General features: G+C 44.2%; 2 protein-coding genes across 4 annotated transcripts; one reads left to right on the top strand and one right to left on the bottom strand.

The window, feature by feature from the left end:
• Window positions 1-60: 60 nt before the first annotated feature.
• LOC130190051 (mucin-2) lies at window positions 61-10,257 on the bottom strand. The gene is made up of 5 exons (XM_056409216.1): window positions 9,857-10,257; window positions 7,333-7,502; window positions 7,162-7,252; window positions 3,933-7,054; window positions 61-3,706 (listed from the first exon to the last, which is right to left on the bottom strand). The coding sequence occupies exons 1-5, from the start codon at window positions 10,125-10,127 to the stop codon at window positions 1,283-1,285; spliced, it is 6,078 nt and encodes a 2,025-aa protein (XP_056265191.1). The 5' UTR covers window positions 10,128-10,257; the 3' UTR covers window positions 61-1,282.
• A 732-nt stretch (window positions 10,258-10,989) lies between these two features.
• On the top strand, window positions 10,990-18,047 carry si:ch73-109d9.2 (uncharacterized protein LOC565042 homolog). Of its 3 annotated transcripts, XM_056410011.1 has the most exons (5): window positions 11,002-11,018; window positions 11,406-11,699; window positions 15,284-15,408; window positions 15,965-16,073; window positions 16,610-18,047. In XM_056410011.1, exons 2-5 carry the CDS (start codon window positions 11,438-11,440, stop codon window positions 17,785-17,787), a joined length of 1,674 nt encoding a protein of 557 aa, XP_056265986.1. In that variant the 5' UTR covers window positions 11,002-11,018; window positions 11,406-11,437; the 3' UTR covers window positions 17,788-18,047. The 3 variants fall into 3 exon arrangements, with proteins under 3 accessions (XP_056265985.1, XP_056265986.1, XP_056265987.1); XM_056410010.1 differs by having other exon boundaries at window positions 10,990-11,699; XM_056410012.1 differs by lacking the exons at window positions 11,002-11,018; window positions 11,406-11,699 and adding an exon at window positions 11,721-13,275 and having other exon boundaries at window positions 13,628-15,408.
• Window positions 18,048-18,729: the final 682 nt, after the last annotated feature.

The raw sequence follows: 18,729 nt of genomic DNA, 5'->3' as shown, positions 1-18,729 counted from the left end.
CCCAAAATATTTCAAAAGATGTTTTTCTGACAAAAAAATAAAAGAGTACACAGAAGGGGATTAGTTTGAAACCTCAGTTTATTCTCCGTTTTCTCAAATCACTGGACCAAGAAAATACACATCTCGATACATCTTCGAAAAGCAATGAAATATTTAAATTCGTTACACGTTTAGAATTCCAGAGGAATGGGGTTGATGTCTAACAATTGTGTTGTCGTAAGAACTTTAAGACAAGATGGAAATGGATCTACACTCATTGCTCTGGTAGATCTCTTGTAATACAGCAGAATGTCACACATGCAAGACAATTTAGGAACAAAAAAGCGGAATTTAAGCAAAGAGGGTCGCTCCGCTAAAATGAAAGTAAAGAAGTGAACGGACCAACTGCAGCCGAGACTGAAACGGTATGAATTGAAGTGAAAATGTTGCGTTAGTCGTGAGCTGTAGGACTGTGGGGTTACATTCGTTGGCTTTCTGGGGTTTTAAGCAGAATGCAACAAAAGTTACATTTGCGACATTTCTTTTCTTGCAATATAATGCATCCCCGCCCTGCAAAATAAAAAAGAACGTCAATACTTTTATATGCATTGATTTTTATTTTCCAGCTCTCACAATGTCCCATTAATGTGAAAATGGTGAAACGGGAGTCAATAGAAACTTTTTGGATGATTGATATTTGCTATCATTTAAAGTTCGGTTGCAGGAATACATACAGCAATGAATATTAAACAATCTCAAGTGATATCACAACAGCTAGATATCATTTTAACATATCCACTGGGAAAAATTTCACTATAACACATTTCCAAAACAGATGTTTGAAGAACACCATAAAGGCTACTTGAGGTAGCGTCAGATTAACATTTGCATTTTCAATTACGTAACAAAGTCCTGGGGATATCCCTTGTTCAAAAATCCAACTAAAAATTATTAGTTGACATGATTTGAATCATTCTGTTGCATCTGTGTGCCTATTTACAATTTAAACAACGCTGGGGGGGAGGTGCTGCATCCAGCCTCCTTGTTATAGTGTCGACACTATTCTTCTCAATCAAAAAAACGCTTTACCTAAAAACGTTGCATGTCCGTCATAAAAATAAAAAAAAAATTAATAAAACCTCAAGTGGACACGAGAAAAAATATATTCTCCATTTGAAAAAGCATTAAATCCTAAAAATTAAACCAAAAAAAACCTTGTCAGTGAGTATTCTCACATTACAAGACTATATATATGTATATATATAGATTACTTCCCAAATACATGGAGTAGAACTTAGTATTTTCACAGTATTTTATGAACAGTTTTTACATGCTTCTTCAGGTGGCCCGACTGCGTGAAGCTCTTGGGGCAGTGGGAGCAGGCATGTGGTTTCTCCCCCGTGTGGATGTACTTGTGCCGTTTCAGGTTATTGAAGTCTAAAAATCCTTTCCCGCAGAACGGGCACCAGTGCCGCTTCTCCCCGTTGTGCCACCGCAGGTGCACGTTCAGTTCCACCCGGCGCGCAAATTTCTTTTCGCACAGGTTGCAGTGGAACGGTTTCTCCCCGGTGTGCATCCGGATGTGGGCCTCCATGTCTCGCCTCGTGAAGTACGCGCCGTGGCAAATCTGGCAGATGAACGGCTTGAGCTTCCGGTGCACCATCTGGAGGTGCTTGGTGAGGCCGAAGCGGTAGACGAAGCCCTTGCCGCACTGCTCGCAGATGTGGATGCGGCCGTTGCGGTGCACCCGGCCGTGCCGCTTGAGGCCCTTGGAGTCCGGGAACCTCTTCCCGCAGAGCGTGCAGGAGAACGGTCGCCGGCCCGTGTGGAGGCTGACGTGGCTTTCCAGCGCCGCCAGGCTGCTGAGGACGCGGCCGCACTCGCCGCACTGGTTCTTCAGCAGCCGCCGGCCGATGACCGAGAGAGGCTGCAGCGGCGATATGACCGTCGGGCCTTTGACGGGGATGGGAAGGAGAGAGACGCTGGCGGGGAACACCAACGTGTGATCGGCTACAAACGGCGACGCCGTCTCTCTCTGCCGCGCTGCGGGAGGCGGCGGCTTCCTGGCAGGCAGTCTGGGAGGAATCCACACGGCTCTAGCCGCACATTTCCTCATCGCCTCGCGGCTTTCTGCCAACTGGCTCGCTGTTGCGCCGTTTTGCAGTTTAGCTAACATTTGGGCTTTTGCCGCTTTAGTCAACCTCTTGGCATCCCCCCCCACCAACGTCCGTTTGGGACCAGTGGCATCTTGACCTAATCTGGGTTTCTTAGCGGGAGTGGACTCCCTCGTCTTTTTAGGGCCGACGCCATTTTGAGCCAATTCAGGCCAGCTAACATTTGGGGAACTCGTTTCACTGGAAGAGTCTTGAGTAGGAGCCCTGGCTGCGAGGGCATTGGCTTCTCTGTTATTCTGTTTACTGCTAGAACCATCTTTAGGTAGGGTACATCTCCGACGGCAGAACATCGATTTATCAAGAGACCCTTTGGGGCTGGTACCCTTTTTACTTAATTTTGGCGTCTCTTGACCAACAATAGGTTTAGCTTTTTTAGGAATAACGCCATCTGTACTCAAACTGGTTCTCTGAGGGCTCAACGAAGTGGCTTTAGCACTTTTAGGGCTAGCACCATCTTTAGTTGAACTAATCCACCTGGGACGCACAGAAATAGTTCTGGCATTTTTCGCGCTAGACCTCCTGGGACTCCCAGAAGTGGATTTTGTCTTTTTAGGGGTAGTGCTTTCTTTATTCGAGCTAGACCTCCTAGGACTCACAGAAGAGGATTTGGTCCTTTTCAGGCTTGCTCCTTTAATCGAGCTAGACCTCCGAGGACTCAAAGAGGATTTGGTCCTTTTCAGGCTTGCTCTTTCTTTAATCGAGCTAGACCTCCGAGGACTCACAGAAGAGGATTCGGGCCTTTTCAGGCTTGCTCTTTCTTTAATCGAGCTAGACCTCCGAGGACTCACAGAAGAGGATTCGGGCCTTTTCAGGCTTGCTCTTTCTTTAATCGAGCTAGACCTCCGAGGACTCACAGAAGAGGATTCGGGCCTTTTCAGGCTTGCTCTTTCTTTAATCGAGCTAGACCTCCGAGGACTCACAGAAGAGGATTCGGGCCTTTTCAGGCTTGCGCTTTCTTTAATCGAGTTCGACCTACTCGGACTCACAGAAGTGGATGTGGTCTTTTTAGGTCGACCACGTTTTGCCTTTACTGTAGGAATCACGGAAGTGGATTTCTTTGTTTTAGAGGCTACCACATGTGCACCGGAACTAGATCTCATGGGAGTCACAGGAGCAGATTTTCTAGTAGCCTTCAACCTCCTAGAACTGATCAAAGACGGTTCCTTGCTCGTCTTCTTCGGTCTAGCATCTGCTCCACGTAGTCCGGACCTCCTAGGACTAACAGCAGTGGGGGATTTAGCGGTCTTCGTTGGAGAAGTAACATCTCCTGGATCTTTTGGGCTGATGGGAATCGGTTCTACTGTCTCACATAGAGACACAGGCGCCTCTATATTTTTAGCACTTTCATTCTCAGGTGGACTTATTTGAGGGTTTACAGTGGGGGTCTCTGCTGCTGTGCACGAGTCTGAATTGGTTTTTGTTCTTCTAGCTTGAAGGCGAGTTTTGAGATGACTTCGGAGTTGGGCCACGAGAGATTTTTTCTGTAACCTTTTCTTTTCACTAGTGCTGGTCTCTGCAGTTGTGGCATTTAACTCTGAGTTGTCAGATGAGACCTATAACAAAAAGCATAATGACAAATTAACCGTGAATATCCATATAATCAATGACTAAGATATAATGAATACAAACAAGACTACATTATTATTTAGTAAAACATTGTTCAAGAATATTGCATAGTTCCCACTCCCCCACTATACTGCAAATCTCGTGCAAATATGATTTAATCAACAACGCAATAAAATTGCTTAAGAGAATGAGAAATAGTTAATACTGGATTACCTTTTTGGGGTCTTGCGGTACAGGAGTCACTGCCAGCTGCGCCAGGAACTGGGCTTTGGTCATCTGCAAATGAGGATGAGCCGTGTCCTTGGTGGTGATGTGCGTTAGCTGTATGAGGCCAGATGATTCCCTCTCTTCCATCGTCGGGTCAGGAGGTGATGCACAATCTTGATCTGCGATGCTCATCATCCCCTCATCAGCAGTAGGTTCTCCAGCTGGTGGTTCAGACTCGCTGATGGCTACCGTCGAATTCTCGACGACCGGTGACGACAGCGTAGATGGACCGGATGGTGTAGATGGACCGCCGTCGGTTGAGCCTCGTTCCAAAACCAGCGTCTCGGGTGGCGGTGGCGATATGACCGCAGAGGTTGGTTTGAAAACGGATCGATTTTCAAGATATCTAGCTGAGGGCAATCTCGAGACCAAGACTGCTTCTTTGGGCGATACTGTGAATGGGAGCCTGGTTAATCTGACCACGGCAGTCAGCGCCACCATTGGAGACATTGACGTAGGCACTGTTGGCCGAACTGACATGTTTGAACCGGAACACGTTTCAGTAGATGCATTCACCAGTTCAGAAACAGAGGCAGTTTGTTTGGGTAATTCTACGAGGTTCAATGTTTGATGCCTCTTTTGAGACGATATCGCTGCTACTTCATCTAAAACGGTTTGCGTGTCCACAGAAATGCTCAACTCCCGCGACGGCGTGATCGACTGCGGCGATGAGACTACAGGAGCAGCAGCAGCAGATTCGGTGGACTCTTGCCTGGTGGTCAGAACAATCGTCTTTTGAGGTTTACTTGGTCCCAAAGCTGGCATCTGTCTTGGAATTATAATAGTTATTTTTGGATGCGGTAGAGTCCCTGACTGCAGGTCAGAAGACGTGGTGGTGGTTATTGACTGCGAAGAGACCACGGTAATTGAGTTCCCGGATACAATGTGTGTAGCTTTCTGAGGAACGGAAGGAAGGGATGTACTTCCGAGAGGCGCGCCCGGAAGTCTATTTTTCTGCGCAGCAACAACTGTTGACACAACAGTAGGAAGCTGGGTAGGCGACAGCGCCGCTACTTTCTGGCGCGTTAACGAGGACTCCACTCTCGGCATCGCGATCAGTTTATGCGATACCGCCATGCCGGGTTTGGTGGGCGCCACCAACGTTATCAGAGGACGGGAAAGTTGCTTCTGCAGCGACTGCACGCTCGTTTTAACCGCATCGGTTAGCGCCGTCGTCGTAGTAGTAAGGGATGGCTTGACTGTGAGGTGATGTTTCGGTATGATTATCTTAATGTGGGCCTGAGGTTTAGGAGTTGACGCGGCATCCGATGTCCCAGAAGTGCCAGTGACTTTCTCCGTCGTCGGTTGCGCCATCTCCGCCGGAACCTCGTCCACCGTCGCTAGAGTACCCACACCGGGGGAACACTGGGTTTGAGTCGGTGTCTCAATTTGTTGAGGAGAGGTCAATATGCCTTTTATTATCGACTGATTCATGGCTTCGACCAACAGCAACGCGTCCTGCAGAGTCACCGAGGTGCGGCGTTCTCTGGTCTGAACAGTTGCCGTGTCTATCGTTTCATTTGCAAGCGAAGGAGTAGATGGAGCCCCAATCACATCGTCTTCAATTTCCGTTGGGGGTGGTTGAGATTCCGATGCCTTTTCTATTTCAGAGGAACAGATTTTACTTAAAGAGGCTTCTGGAACAGCGGGAGAAACGATTCCTTTCCCAGGAGGTTGCAGACGTTTGGTTTTTTTTGGTGGCCGTCCTCTTCTTTTTTTGGGAGCCTCACCACTTAACGCTTCACACGTTTCTACTTTCTTGGGTGGAGTAGGAGGCGATGGCTGTAGTTGTGGTGAAACATTAGCCGGTTCACTAACTGACACTTTGTTGTCCCCTCTTTGACATTGTTGGGGTTTTACCATTGGTTGCACTTTTTCGAGGGGCTCCACCTGTGATTGACTTTGAGCAACTACCAATTGGGTATTCTCAGGTGTCACAAGTTTTTCCTTCCGAGTTCTTCTTTTCTTGGGAGCCTCACCACTTAACGCTTCACACGTTTCTCCTTTCTTAGGTAGAGTAGGAGGCGATGGCTGTAGTTGCAGTGAAACATCAGCCGGTTCACTAACTGACACTTTGTTGTCCTGTCTTTGCCATTGTTGGGGTTTTACCAACGGTTGCTCTTTTTCAAGGGGCTCCACCTGTGATTGGCACTGAGCAACTACCAATGGGGTATTCTCAGGCGTCACGAGTTCTTCTTTCCGAGGTCTTTTTATGGTAGCCTCACAACTTTTTAATGGTTCACACATTTCTTCATTCCTGGGTGGCTGTATATGCGGAGAAACATCAACCGGTTCACTTACTGACACTTTGTTGACCTGTCTTTGACATTGTTGGGAGTTTACCAACGGTTGCTCTTTTTCAAGGGGCTCCACCTGTGATTGGCACTGAGCAACTACCAATGGGGTATTCTCAGGTGTCACGAGTTCTTCTTTCCGAGTTCCTCTTTTTTTGGTAGCCTCACCACTTTTTAATGCTTCACACGTTTCTCCTTTCTTGGGTGGAGTAGGAGGCGATAGTTGTAGTTGCGGAGAAACGTTAGCCGGTTCGCTAACTGACACTTTGTTGTCCTCTCTTTGACATTGTTGCGGTTTTACCAACGGTTGCTCTTTTTCGAGGGGCTCCACCTGTGATTGACACTGAGCAACTACCAATGGGGCTTTCTCAGGTGTCACAAGTTCTTCCTTCCGATTTCTTCTTTTTTCGGTAGCCTCACACGTTTCTCCTTTCTCGGGTGGAGTAGGAGGCGATGGCTGTAGTTGCGGAGAAACATTAGCCGGTTCACTTGCTGACACTTTGTTGTCTTCTCTTTGACATTGTTGGGGTTCTACCAACGGTTGCACTTTTTCGAGGGGTGATTGACACTGAGCAACTACCAACGGGGTTTTCTCAGGTGTCACAAGTTCTTCCTTCTGACTGAATTCCGACTCTTCTTCGACGCTGTCTTTTATTGCAGCGAGTGAGAGGACTTGTGAATGCTCCAATTCAGACAATTGGTTCTGGGCTCCTTGTAAACCGCTCTCCATTCCCATGATCCCTTCGTTTTCAGTTGCACAAGCAGGCGGTGAACCTAGCCACAGCCGTAAGAGACACGCCGGAGGAAACACGATACACAATTTAAAAAAAAGGTGAGTAAGAAACCTTTTCACATTTTGTAAATGTCTCTTAATTCCTTACCTGCTTTATCGTTCAACACCAGCCCACAAACGAGGACCTCGGTTTCCTCTTGCTTCACGACAGAATGCTGAGCAGAAACATCATAAGAGTCCTGAAGAGTGAGGGAAAAAAATTAATGTTCAGAGTGTAAATGGAGAAACATTTTTTGTTGATTCTCTCACATACACGCACCTCCTGTTTGACAAGTATGAAGGCCATTTGAGTAGTTCCCTCTCCGTAGGTGTGGTCCTGCAAACTGTACGACATCGGCTCAGAACGGCCCTGTTGCTCTTGGTTTTGCATTGACGAGTGTCTCAGTGATTGACATTGCTCCACCAATATGGTGCGGATTGGAACAAGGTCTATAAAAAAACAAACACACAACACAAAAAACTGGTGATTTTTAAGACTTCAGGCCTGAACTATTTGGTTAACAATGCCGTCCCGCTAATAGACAAAGAACTGGCTTTCCCTAGATGGCTCAGATTTTGAGTTGAAAAGCCAACAACCAAGGCCATGAGCCAGACATACAGTACACACACACACAATTAAACATGCATACACCGTTTTACACACACCTGTTATTAATGAAATCAAAGTGCAGTGAGATGATATGCCATTGGTAAAATAGGGACGGTCATATAAAAAAAATACTTTTCTGACCAATAGCGGACAGACAAATGCACGATTACAGGTTATTACAAAAGTAAAACCAAACAGACTATAACTGCCAATTAGCTTTGAAAATATATATATTTTTTAATGTTTCTTTTTTAAGTGTAATTGTACGTTAGCCTCTGAACTTTTCTCCATTCAAATAATGTCTCAAAAGGCTAATACAATGTTTACTTCAGAGAGCGTCATGTATGCTTTAATTCATCTTGTGAGCCACAAAACTGGTAGACTGCCCCGAGGCGCTCCCACAGCGAATGGCTTGCAGACCAAATCCTTGACAAATTTGTTGCCAACTAATGCCAAAATCTATTTGTTGTTGCAGCCTTTGTTTTTTGCATTTCTTCAATCAACATGACCAACCAATGCATTACCATGAATTGTCCAAGTAGAGGGCTAGTTAAGAGTTTTAATGCTCATCCCCGCATTTGAATGATAATTGCATCTGAACCATTTCTAAGCTTTTTCACTTGATCAGAACCGATCAGAATGGCTAAAAGAACAACTTTGAATTCTTGACGTCGTCGGACAACACATTGCACCACTCTAGTTTTTCATTTTATTTTTATTGAAAATTAAACTGGATTGGAGATATCTTGTATATAATTTTGTATCCGCGATTCTCAACACCATTTTCAGTGGGTCCTGGGTCTGCCTCCGCAAAAAAGAAAAACCCTGTGCTTTTATTATGAAGGGGATTTGTTTGTGCCGTCTATTCGCTCTCCTTCATGCTGCAGTCACACCAAAAGAGAAGCGAACTCTCGCGTTACTTTACTCGATCATTTGCGCGAGAAGCGCCTGAGAGGAGGCGTGGTTTATCGCCATGAAAACAGTGCAATACCGCCAGCCACCACGGAAGAAATAACCACGATTTCTGCTTTGTCCGTGTTGAGGAAGTCCTGGTGCGCCGTCTGGCAGAAATGGGATTACTCGCATCCATACACTGACATTGTATGCAAAAAACATCCCATTATTAATTCCTCCAGACTTCTATTCACCTACTTATGAAAGGTAATCAGAAGTAAAGTGAATTTTGTATATTTTAATCTTTTTAAAATTCACTTTGAGTTTATTGATAAAAGCTGTTCCTCAAGACACCGACTTGTTTCCATAATGCATCGTTGGTTGTCTTAGATTCAGCGAGTGGGTCACAAGTTAAATAAATTCAGTCTTTTTAAAACTACTTCTCATGAGTTGGACTTTTTTTATACACGTTAGTGCATTACAAAACTGCTGTGTCTGTTAAAGGCTGAAGTTACTGAATTGTTATATATGTTGTATCTTGTCCGTAAAATGCAATTTTGGGTTTTTAATTGACTGTAAAGGGGAATATTTCTAACAAATTTTTTTGCGTGCAAACTGGGATATTCTGTTGAAAATGTTGCCTCGATTTGGGTCACGACTTGTTATTCGGTGGTGATGGAGGGTCCCGCAGCCAGACCAGTTGAAAGCCACAGCCCAAGTATCATGTAGTATTGTGCAACACGTGTGCAATGCGTTACATACCGATATAAAATAAGCACGCCTCTCAAACTCTATGACTGTGATGCAACAATGTAAAACAAACATTGTATGATCCAGCCGCACAATAAACACAACTTAAAATAACAAAGCATGTTAAACTTCTTCCAATAATAATAATAACGTGTAAATGTTAACTCCAGATTATTTTACCTCACTCCTTGTGCCCTAAAAATATGTATGAAAATACAATAGTGAATATAAACTATAAAAGACATTGTGGTAACTTTTTTTAGTTACTATAATGTTGGATTCACTCTTTATGACACAACCGGAAGGTGTCGGAACACGCTGTACGAATCTGCTAGCCCCCCCAAAAAAGAGAGCATTGTATGGTTTCCCTCCCATTTTGGATTCCACGTTTTAGAGACATACGCTCGCGCTAGGCCGGGCTCACGTTTCTGTCACGATACAGAAGCTGCTAAATGAATAAAATACGACGTAACAATACAGTTTAAAACACCACACTGTATTATCGGATCTTTATTACGGATTACATGCTTGTCGTGGCGTCAGAACTCACCGCATTGAACCGCCCGGTCACGTTTCTCGGAGCCGTTGGTGGGCCCGTGACCAGACTCACTTCCTCCGGTGAGAACAGTCGGTGGGTTTCTCGCGCTCTCGAATTGAATACATCTCAATTTGAGATCCTCGTTCTCCTTCTTCATGCCGGATATTTCGACCTTCAGTTCGTCGACCATAGTTTTGAAAAGTTTCGTGGTCTCGGCGATTGCGCTCTTGAGCATAGTCTCCATGACGGAGGAGTACTTTGTCTGAAAATCATCCGCAGACATGTTTTTGGAAGGCTTGACCCCCCGTTCGTTCGGAGTTTAGTTACGAGTACACTTTTTTATTTTTACGAGTAGCTTTACCGTAAACGTTATAAAAACGATGGCTTTAGGAGCTGACTCTCAACATGGCTCCTTTCCGTCGTGGCTAAACGCGGTCGCTCGGCTTTGTGTGACGCATTTTAACGGAAGGAGGGAGTTGATCGTATATCCGGTGTCACAAAAAAAAAGAAAAAGACAGACTGTATATGATTGTATTTATCGTAGTAAATTGGCAAAAATCAAAATAACGGGTACATGTGTGAGTTATTTATTTATCGTAACGATCCATGTCCAACTATTGAGCAGGAGACGTCAATAATAATAAAAAACACCCATTCTCACTGAAATACTTAAGATTGTCCCAACTTGCTACCCGTATATTTTAATTTCGGAAGTACCGTTGTTCGCGGCATCAACAGGAAGTGAGAGACAAACGGCATTTTGGAAACGTTGAATTACAGCGAATAAATGTTTTTTAAACTACCAAACCCACTTTGCATTTAGCATACATTACATGAATGTTAACGGTGGTTATTATTTAATTTGTTATCATTATTTAACGCATGGGTCGGAATCTAGATTGAACAACTCAGCGTTTATCCGGTGACAAAAAACAACTATGTTTTTGTATATACCGTAGTAAATTGGAATAAATGCCAATACGAGGGTATATGTGTGAGTTATTCACATATATTAACGCTCTATGTCCAATTATTGAGCAGGAGGCGTCTATTTAAAAAAAAACGCATATTCCACTACAACACTGAAGATTGTCCTAACTCACGATCCGTATTTTGTAGTTCGGAAGTACCGTTGTTGGCGGAATCAAGGAAGTGAGACACTAACGGCATTTTGGTAATGTTGGATTACAGCGAAGAAATTTAATCTTTTTTTAATTTGTACTACCAATCCCACCTTGCATTTAGCATACATTATATGAATGTTAACGGTGGTTATTTTATGTTTATGATATTTTGTTTTCGCATGGGTCGGAATCTAGATTGAACTCTTGATTCACAACTAGCTAACCTAAGCTACCTAGAGCAGCAAGCTAGTTAGCTAGCTTGGTGTTAAGTTGACGTTTAGTTTGGCTGAATTCACACAGCGGTCAATGTGGACCGACCAACACACGCGCACGACTTGTATGCCGTTATCCAAACTGAGTTAAAGACGCCGACGTTAGCCGTGACCGACATCTGCGATCTCTGCCAGTCGGAACTCGTCTGCTTTTTTTCCTCCCAGTTGAAGGACCGTTATCATACGTCAATAGCATCATGGCCGAGACGATAGCGACGTTTCAGTCCCAACTGTCTGGCGTCATGGAAACGGTCTTCAAAGCTGCCATGTACGAGGTCACGCGGCTGGTCGAGGACAGTTTCGTGGAAGAGGTGACGAGGTGCAAGGAGCAGGTCGAGTCCCTGAAGAGGCGACTGAAGGCGGAGAGCCGCCGCAAAGACCGCGAGGGAGACCGGAAGGGAAGGTGCATCGACTGCGGGAAAAACGGGGTGTCCGGGGAGGATACTCCCAGTAAGACAGGTGAGTGTCAGGTGTCACTAATTACCTCCGCATTGAAAATGCGGAAGGTTATGTTTTGATCGCCGTGCTTTTATTTATTTATTTTTATGCGTGTTACTCGCATAACTCAAAAAGTATTTAACCGAATCGCATGAAATTTGGTGGGATGATTGGTTATTATCCGGGGGCCATTTGATTAGATTTTGGGATCCATCGGGTCAAAGGTCAAGGTCATGAAAAGGTCAAAATCTTATTTTTACCATAGCACGGTCAATTTTTTATCCAATTGGCATGCAACTAATGCCAAAATGTTCATAATTCAATGCCCAATCTTGTGATATGCGATAATGTCATAATGACCACAATATCCGGTATCAAGTTACATAAATTTACAGTTCCCCACACTCATGCCAAGTACCAAAAAAGTGGCTGCGGCGAAGGTATGAGTGCCCGTTCTAGTTTATTTATTTATTTATTTGTATGCGTGTTACTCTCATAACTCAAAAAGTATTAAACCGAATCGCATGAAATTTGGTGGGATGATTGGTTATTATCCGAGGGCCATTTGATTAGTTTTTGGGATCGATCGGGTCAAGGTCACAAAAAGGTCAAAATCTTCTTTTTACCATAGCACAGTACATTTTTATCCAATTGGCATGCAACTAATGCCAAAATGTTCATAATTCAATGTCCAATCTTGTGATATGCGAAGGTATGCGCTCTACCGAGTGCCCGTTCTAGTTATATATATATTCAGCCACTATCATGACCTGTATGAACTCTATTGGAATCTAACTTCTTTTTTTTAAAGTGCAGCTGAAGGGGTGTTAGAAAGTTTAAAGATGAAGTCATGGAATGCAGGGTGTCCGCGGGTCCTTAAAAAGTCTTAAAAAGTCTTAAATTGCTTTTCCTAAAAATAAGGCCTTAAAAAGTCTTAAGTCTTAAATTCAGATTGGATTGGTCTTAAATTTTTTGGGTGTCATGTCATTAGGAATATGAGGCAATCTGTTCCGCCAGGTCCGTATTTGGCTTCGGTCGCTCTGCGGTGTCTCTGGTGTCACCGGGGCCACGCCCCTTCTCTTAAAGGGGCCCCGCGTATTCGGTCCCATCCCCGACAACGTGAAGCATCGACTACTTTAGAAAACATGCAGGATGCAAGTTCAACAACGGCTTGAAAAGAACGAGTGTTTCTGGTCACGGTGGGTGAAATGCTTCTGAAGCTGCGTTATGTGTCGCGAGACTTTCCAGCGGTGGAATCTCACGTGCAGAGCAAGAAGCACAGAGACTAGCGAAGGCCGCCAGCAGCCTGCGGGGCTAGCTGCTGCTCTGCCGCTAGCTCCTGCTCCGCCGCCAGCAACGACGTCAACGCTACAACGCTGGAGGTCACCGGAGGAAATCCAGCGCCTTGCAACAAAGAGCTCATCACCGAAGACCAACAGGGCGGCGCGTTCTTCATTCTGTTTGACGAGACTCTGGACCAGACCACCGCGAGCAGACAGCTGGACTTCATGTGTGCTCTTGGTGAAATGACCAGGTCCAGTCAGGATCCTGTGGAGCTCATGGGCCATGACACCAGGACCTACTTCAGCACCTCAAAGTAAGTCTAACATAAATATATGTATTAACTATCCTCTTGTATATGAGTATGTGTTTCATATAGTTAAGCTTTACTCATGTGTCAAGTTAATAACAGCTATGCATAGGCGCACTACACATTAATTAGACTAATTCAAAATAGTTTTAGAATGGTAGTAAGTAGAGTGGTGTTTACCTGTCAATATGTCTAAATAGTGTTCACTAGGCTCAAGGGATGGCTCACGTTGCTTAATTTGTAAAAATAGTATTCATTCATATTTATCCAGTCTGACATTAATCTGAAGTGGTGGTGTCATAAGAGATGTGGTGACTGTTGTTTGGCTAATGTCTGCCTTTTTTTTCTTTTTTTCCAGGAGAATGGACCAAATGTAAACTGGAAGTTTTTATATTAATACAGTTTGAAAAGGATTGTTTTCCTAGTATATTCACAAAAGCTCAGGAGTAGACATGAACCTGTGCACAAACATCCATCACATAGAGACATGAGAACACACACACACACACACACATACATTCTATTATGTAAATGTATTTGCATTTTAAAAGCAGCTGGAATTGTTATTTGTTATTTTATAGATTTTTTTGTTCAAAAGGAACTATGTTGCCTGTATTTTTAAAATATATTTACTTGATATAAGCATTTGTTCATGGGACTTAAATGTTCTGAAAATGTATTAATAAATATAATTTACAACAGCAATGACATTTGTGTTATCCTTTTGCATTACACCATACTGTTAATTTTAAACAGACATCAGTGTGTTTACTTTGAATTAGTTTATTTAGATTAATGTATATTTCCATCGTAAGTTAGGTCTTAAATTTTATTTCGACGTGGTCTTAAAAAGTCTTAAATTTCACTGGTTTATTCCTGTAGACACCCTGGGAATGTGACGTGGATAACTTTAAAGCTGCAACAATCAAGCGAGCTAGTTTTTTAATAAACAATTAACCCTCCTGTTACCTTCAAATGTACTAACATCTTTTACCCTTGGGGTCAATTTGACCCCAGCAATTAAAACCTCCAGACAATTATTTGAATTAATATTGTTTCCCAAGTTTAAGTGTGAGGTACTTTATGTTTGTTTGTTGACTACCTAAATAGCCCTTTAAATAAATACAAAAAGTTGATATTTCTTATATGTTTTACAAGGTGAAAAACAGCCTGGGGTCAAATTGACTCCAAAGAACACCGATGCGTCCAAGTGTCCAGGACATTGAAAACATATCATCATGTGAATTTTGTGTTTTTCCAGTTGTCCCCAATAAATTAGGAAAACTCATGAAAAATGAAGCAAAAAACATGTCAATTGTTCTTTTAGAGATGTTAAACATTGAATGGGGTCAAATTGACCCCAAAGGTAACAGGAGGGTCAACAATGTGGCAGGTTTGTTGTTTAGTGACACAAACACCGATAATTTACCTCTCAACTCTTCGAGGCCCCTTCAATCTGTAGAGCATTTTATTTCTATGTGCTATGTTATGGGTGACTGTGGGTCCGTCTTTCAATCAGGGGGTTGGTGGTTCAATCCCCGCCCTGGTCGATGTGTCCTTGAGCAAGATACTTAACCCTGATTTGCTTTTTGTAGCTGTGTCTTCGGCGTATGAATATAACGTGTAAGTCGCTTTGGATAAAAGCTAAATTACCTGTAATGTTATGCTAGCTGCTCGGCAACAAACGGCATACAGACAAAGTTATCAACACGCTGGTGAACGTAGAGGAACATTTAGCAGCCACAGAACTGGATTTCCCTCTGAGGTTTCTAGAAGGAGAGCGACTATCGGACTTTTATTTCTCATGCTGCACGAAGCATGACTCTAGTTGCATGCTAACGTTGCTCTGCTGGGCTTCTCACTCATGCTGCTCTAAACCAGCAACTACTTCGTTGGCCACTTGAGGGGCAGAAGGAAACATCGGTCAACGCAGTATTGACATATTAACAAGCGCCTTCGAAAAGGGCTTCAAAGCTTGAAGAAATGTTTCCCCCTCCCCCATCTTCTGCTCCAGAGAAAAGTCTCAAGCAGGAGAGCGTGCTGCAGGAAGAGAGCCGGAGTTCCCGGAGCGCTGAAGGCGGGCCGCCTCTTCACGAAGAGACGAGACCAGAGGCCCGCAGCGCCGCCACGTCGCCGCAGGTAGAGGGCAGTTTGTTTCATTTCACTTCAATAACATCGATTGAAATGTTAAACTCTTTGTAAGTATTAAAACCTCCGTTCGATTTTTCAGGATTTACATTTTTGTGAAACTTAAATGTTGGAGAGTCCAATTAGACCTGCTTGTTACCTTCGCATTGAAAATGCGGAAGGTTATGTTTTGATCGCCATTTATTTGTATGCGTGTTACTCGCATAACTTTAAAAAGTATGAAACCGAATCGCATGAAATTTGGTGGGATGATTGGTTATTATCCGGGGACCATTTGATTAGATTTTGGGATCGATCGGGACAAAGGTCAAGGTCAAGATCATGAAAAGGTCAACATCTTTTTACCATAGCGCGGTCAATTTCTATCCAATTGGCATGAAACTAATGCCAAAATGTTCATAATTCAATGCCCAATCTTGTGATATGCGAAGGTATGCGCTCTACCGAGTGCCCGTTCTAGTTTATCTCATGAAACACTTATGTTGCTCTAGAGGGGAGTAGGGTTAACGCTTTTTGTATAACTGTTGTCCCTCTACTGGTCTCCCAGTCTCCATGTGTCCAGGGTGTAAAGCTGAATATGATGCTCAAGGAAGAAGTCCTTCGGATCACACCAGAAACGAATGAGCCCCAAGAGCGATGGGGAGTCAATTTGGATGGTGGGTCCCTTCATATATGCCCACATTCTGCAAAGCTATTTTTTAAGTACACAACATAAGTATGTAGTCATTTTTCCAGCACTACTTTGAAAGTAAAATAATACCCGAGACAACGCACTTCCTGAAGACATTATTACAGGGTTCGTGCGGTCATGGAAAACCTGGAAAAGTCATGGAATTTTAAAATGGTCATTTCCAGGCCTGCAAAAGTCATGGAAAAAACTTAAATCATCAAAGTTTTGGAAAAGTTCTGGAAATTTGTTATCATCACGTGTTCATTTAAGCCGAGTTTGAAATAATTAATGTGTTTTTTAAAGAAAGACGCTCAAAATATAAGCCGGCGTACGCTCTCGATACGCAACATTTTCTAAATTTTTCACGTTTATACCGAGATTTCAGTTTGGTTAAAATTCATGGAAATCCACTGGTCAACATGTGTAAGAACCCTGTTATTATCCGCGTTCATATGGTAATTGTGTCATTGTCGTCTCTGTTCTCATAACTGTGAGGACATCTTTTTTCTCCTCTATGATCAGGAACGGAGGCGTCGGGTCTGCCGGGGCCCAGTAAACGTTTTGTTGACCAGAAGATCCCAAAGAGTCATTTGAACTGGGAAGCTGGCTACGCCCAGAGGCCAGAATCAGGCCACGATGGACACTCGGGTGACCCGTCCGAACCGCTCTTCCAGAGCAGGTACGGTATGGAGGAATTGGGCGGCTTTAGCAAAACTGGCTACGGAGACTCCAACATGATGGACATGGGCAACTTGGACGGGTTACAAGGCTCGCCGTCCCAACTGGGCGAGGACCTGAACTACATCGGGCACTACGAGGGAGACCTGGACGCACCGGAAGGCGTCGAGCATCAGGTTTACCAAACGGGCGCCGCACCCAATCGGGGGGGCGCGGTCGGTTCCGCTTCACCTGCCGGCTCTCCCGCGAGGACGAACATCGACGTGCGGGGGGAGCTCAGCTGCTTATTGATCAACGAAGAAGGTTACCTGCAGGACCCCAGCATCTTGTACCCTGAGCATGTGTCCGGTGATCCAGGCGGCAGGTTGAATTTCAGGGGCCAGGGCGTTCGCGCGGACCCGCCTTTAAGCGCCACGGCGGACGTGTACAGACCGTCGGATGCGTACAGCGACACCTCGAACCTGGGAGAGAGGCTGCAGCATCCGGGAGGAGGGAGAGGAGGCAGGAGACACGCCTGCAACCAGTGCTCCACGTCTTTCCCCGATTCCGCCTCGCTAAAAGCCCACAAGCTGACGCACAAAACCAGCGGGCAAGTGCCGCCGTACTCCTGCACCCAGTGCGGAAAGAGCTTCACGCAGGCCTGCAACCTCAAAGTCCACCAGAGGATCCACGCGGGGCAGGGGCTGCACCTCTGCAGCCACTGCGGGAAAGGGTTCCCGACGTTCTCCGACCTGAAGGCGCACAAGTGCGGCCAGACGGGCGACAAGCCGTACTGCTGCATCTTGTGCGGCAACAAGTTCAGCCGCCTCTGGAACCTGAAGCTGCACCGGAGGATCCACACGCAGGAGAAACCGCACCGCTGCAACATGTGCGACAAGAGCTTCACGCGGGCGGACATCCTGAAGGTTCACCAGCGCACGCACACGGGGGAGAGACCGTACTGCTGCACCGTCTGCGGCCTCAGCTTCAAGCGGCTGGATCACCTGAAATCACATCAACGGAAACACATGACGGATCTATGAGGAGGGTTCTTTTTTTGGGGTGGAAAGAACATCAGAAAGGCTGATAAATGCTACTTTTAAAATCCCAAAACAAATATTTTTCTTTTTTATCTTCTCCAATTCCAAGCCCTTTGTTTTTATTATTATGGAAAACACTTTTGAAAGATATATAGGACAAAGATGCAATACGTCTTTATTTGTACACATGTATTGCTGCATATTTTGCACAACATTGTCCTTGTGATATAATTTCAAATTCAATTAAAAAATATATCTGTTAATGTTTCCTTTTCAGATTACTTCTTTTTTTTAACGGACCAGTGTAGGATTTAGTGGCATCTAGTAGTGGCCAACGCATCCCCCTCCAGAGCAGCACGCATCTTCAAAGTCAAAGCAATATAATATGCATGTTGTACATAAATTAAAATTGTATTCCTAATTCACCGTTGACCCTCCTGCTGGCCGGTCACTCCTTGTGTAGATATAAAGACTCATTGTTAACCAAAACGAGTCTTAGTTTCAGGTGATTTATAAACTAATGAAAACTAATTTGGAATATTATGTGATACAATAAATCTCCCGAATTATCTCACACTGTTCCAGCGCAATCAGGAGTGTGAGAGATACCAAGGGTCATTTCTGTAAATATGAGGGTCGTGCAGTTTGGGTTGTCGTCGGAGGGGTATCTTCATATCTGCCCTCATCTCAGAAAAACACAACATAGAAGTGGTCTAAAAACATTAATTAGAACAACTTTTCCATAGTTATTTGGGATGTTGTCTTTCTTCAAATATGCAAAAATATGTATTCTCATATTTGTGTTATGGCCTCATAACTGGAGTTTGTCCCCAGTCACTTTGTTGTGACTTTATTCTAAAGGGTTCTCTGGTTTGCGTGGGTTAAAACATAACTTGTGTTATTAGCCAGAACATTGAATAACAAAGTAATTTAAAAAAAAACTCA

Source organism: Pseudoliparis swirei, chromosome 24 (assembly GCF_029220125.1).
Source record: "Pseudoliparis swirei isolate HS2019 ecotype Mariana Trench chromosome 24, NWPU_hadal_v1, whole genome shotgun sequence".
NCBI classification, from domain to species: Eukaryota; Metazoa; Chordata; class Actinopteri; order Perciformes; family Liparidae; genus Pseudoliparis; species Pseudoliparis swirei.
The sequence above is the reverse complement of the archived record's forward strand: the minus strand, read 5'-3'. Positions and strand labels throughout refer to the sequence as shown.

Bases quoted from the DNA above. Each gene is read 5' to 3' on its own strand.
- LOC130190051 (XM_056409216.1), bottom strand. From the start codon at position 10,127: ATGTCTGCGGATGATTTTCAGACAAAGTACTCCTCCGTCATGGAGACT. The intron at 7,253-7,332 runs GTGCGTGTATGT...CTCACTCTTCAG, and splicing joins TCATACTTGTCAAACAGGAG to GACTCTTATGATGTTTCTGC. The intron at 3,707-3,932 runs GTAATCCAGTAT...TTTTTGTTATAG, and splicing joins TACCGCAAGACCCCAAAAAG to GTCTCATCTGACAACTCAGA.
- si:ch73-109d9.2 (XM_056410010.1), top strand. From the start codon at position 11,438: ATGGCCGAGACGATAGCGACGTTTCAGTCCCAACTGTCTGGCGTCATG. The intron at 11,700-15,283 runs GTGAGTGTCAGG...CTTCTGCTCCAG, and splicing joins GGATACTCCCAGTAAGACAG to AGAAAAGTCTCAAGCAGGAG. The intron at 16,074-16,609 runs GTGGGTCCCTTC...CTCTATGATCAG, and splicing joins ATGGGGAGTCAATTTGGATG to GAACGGAGGCGTCGGGTCTG.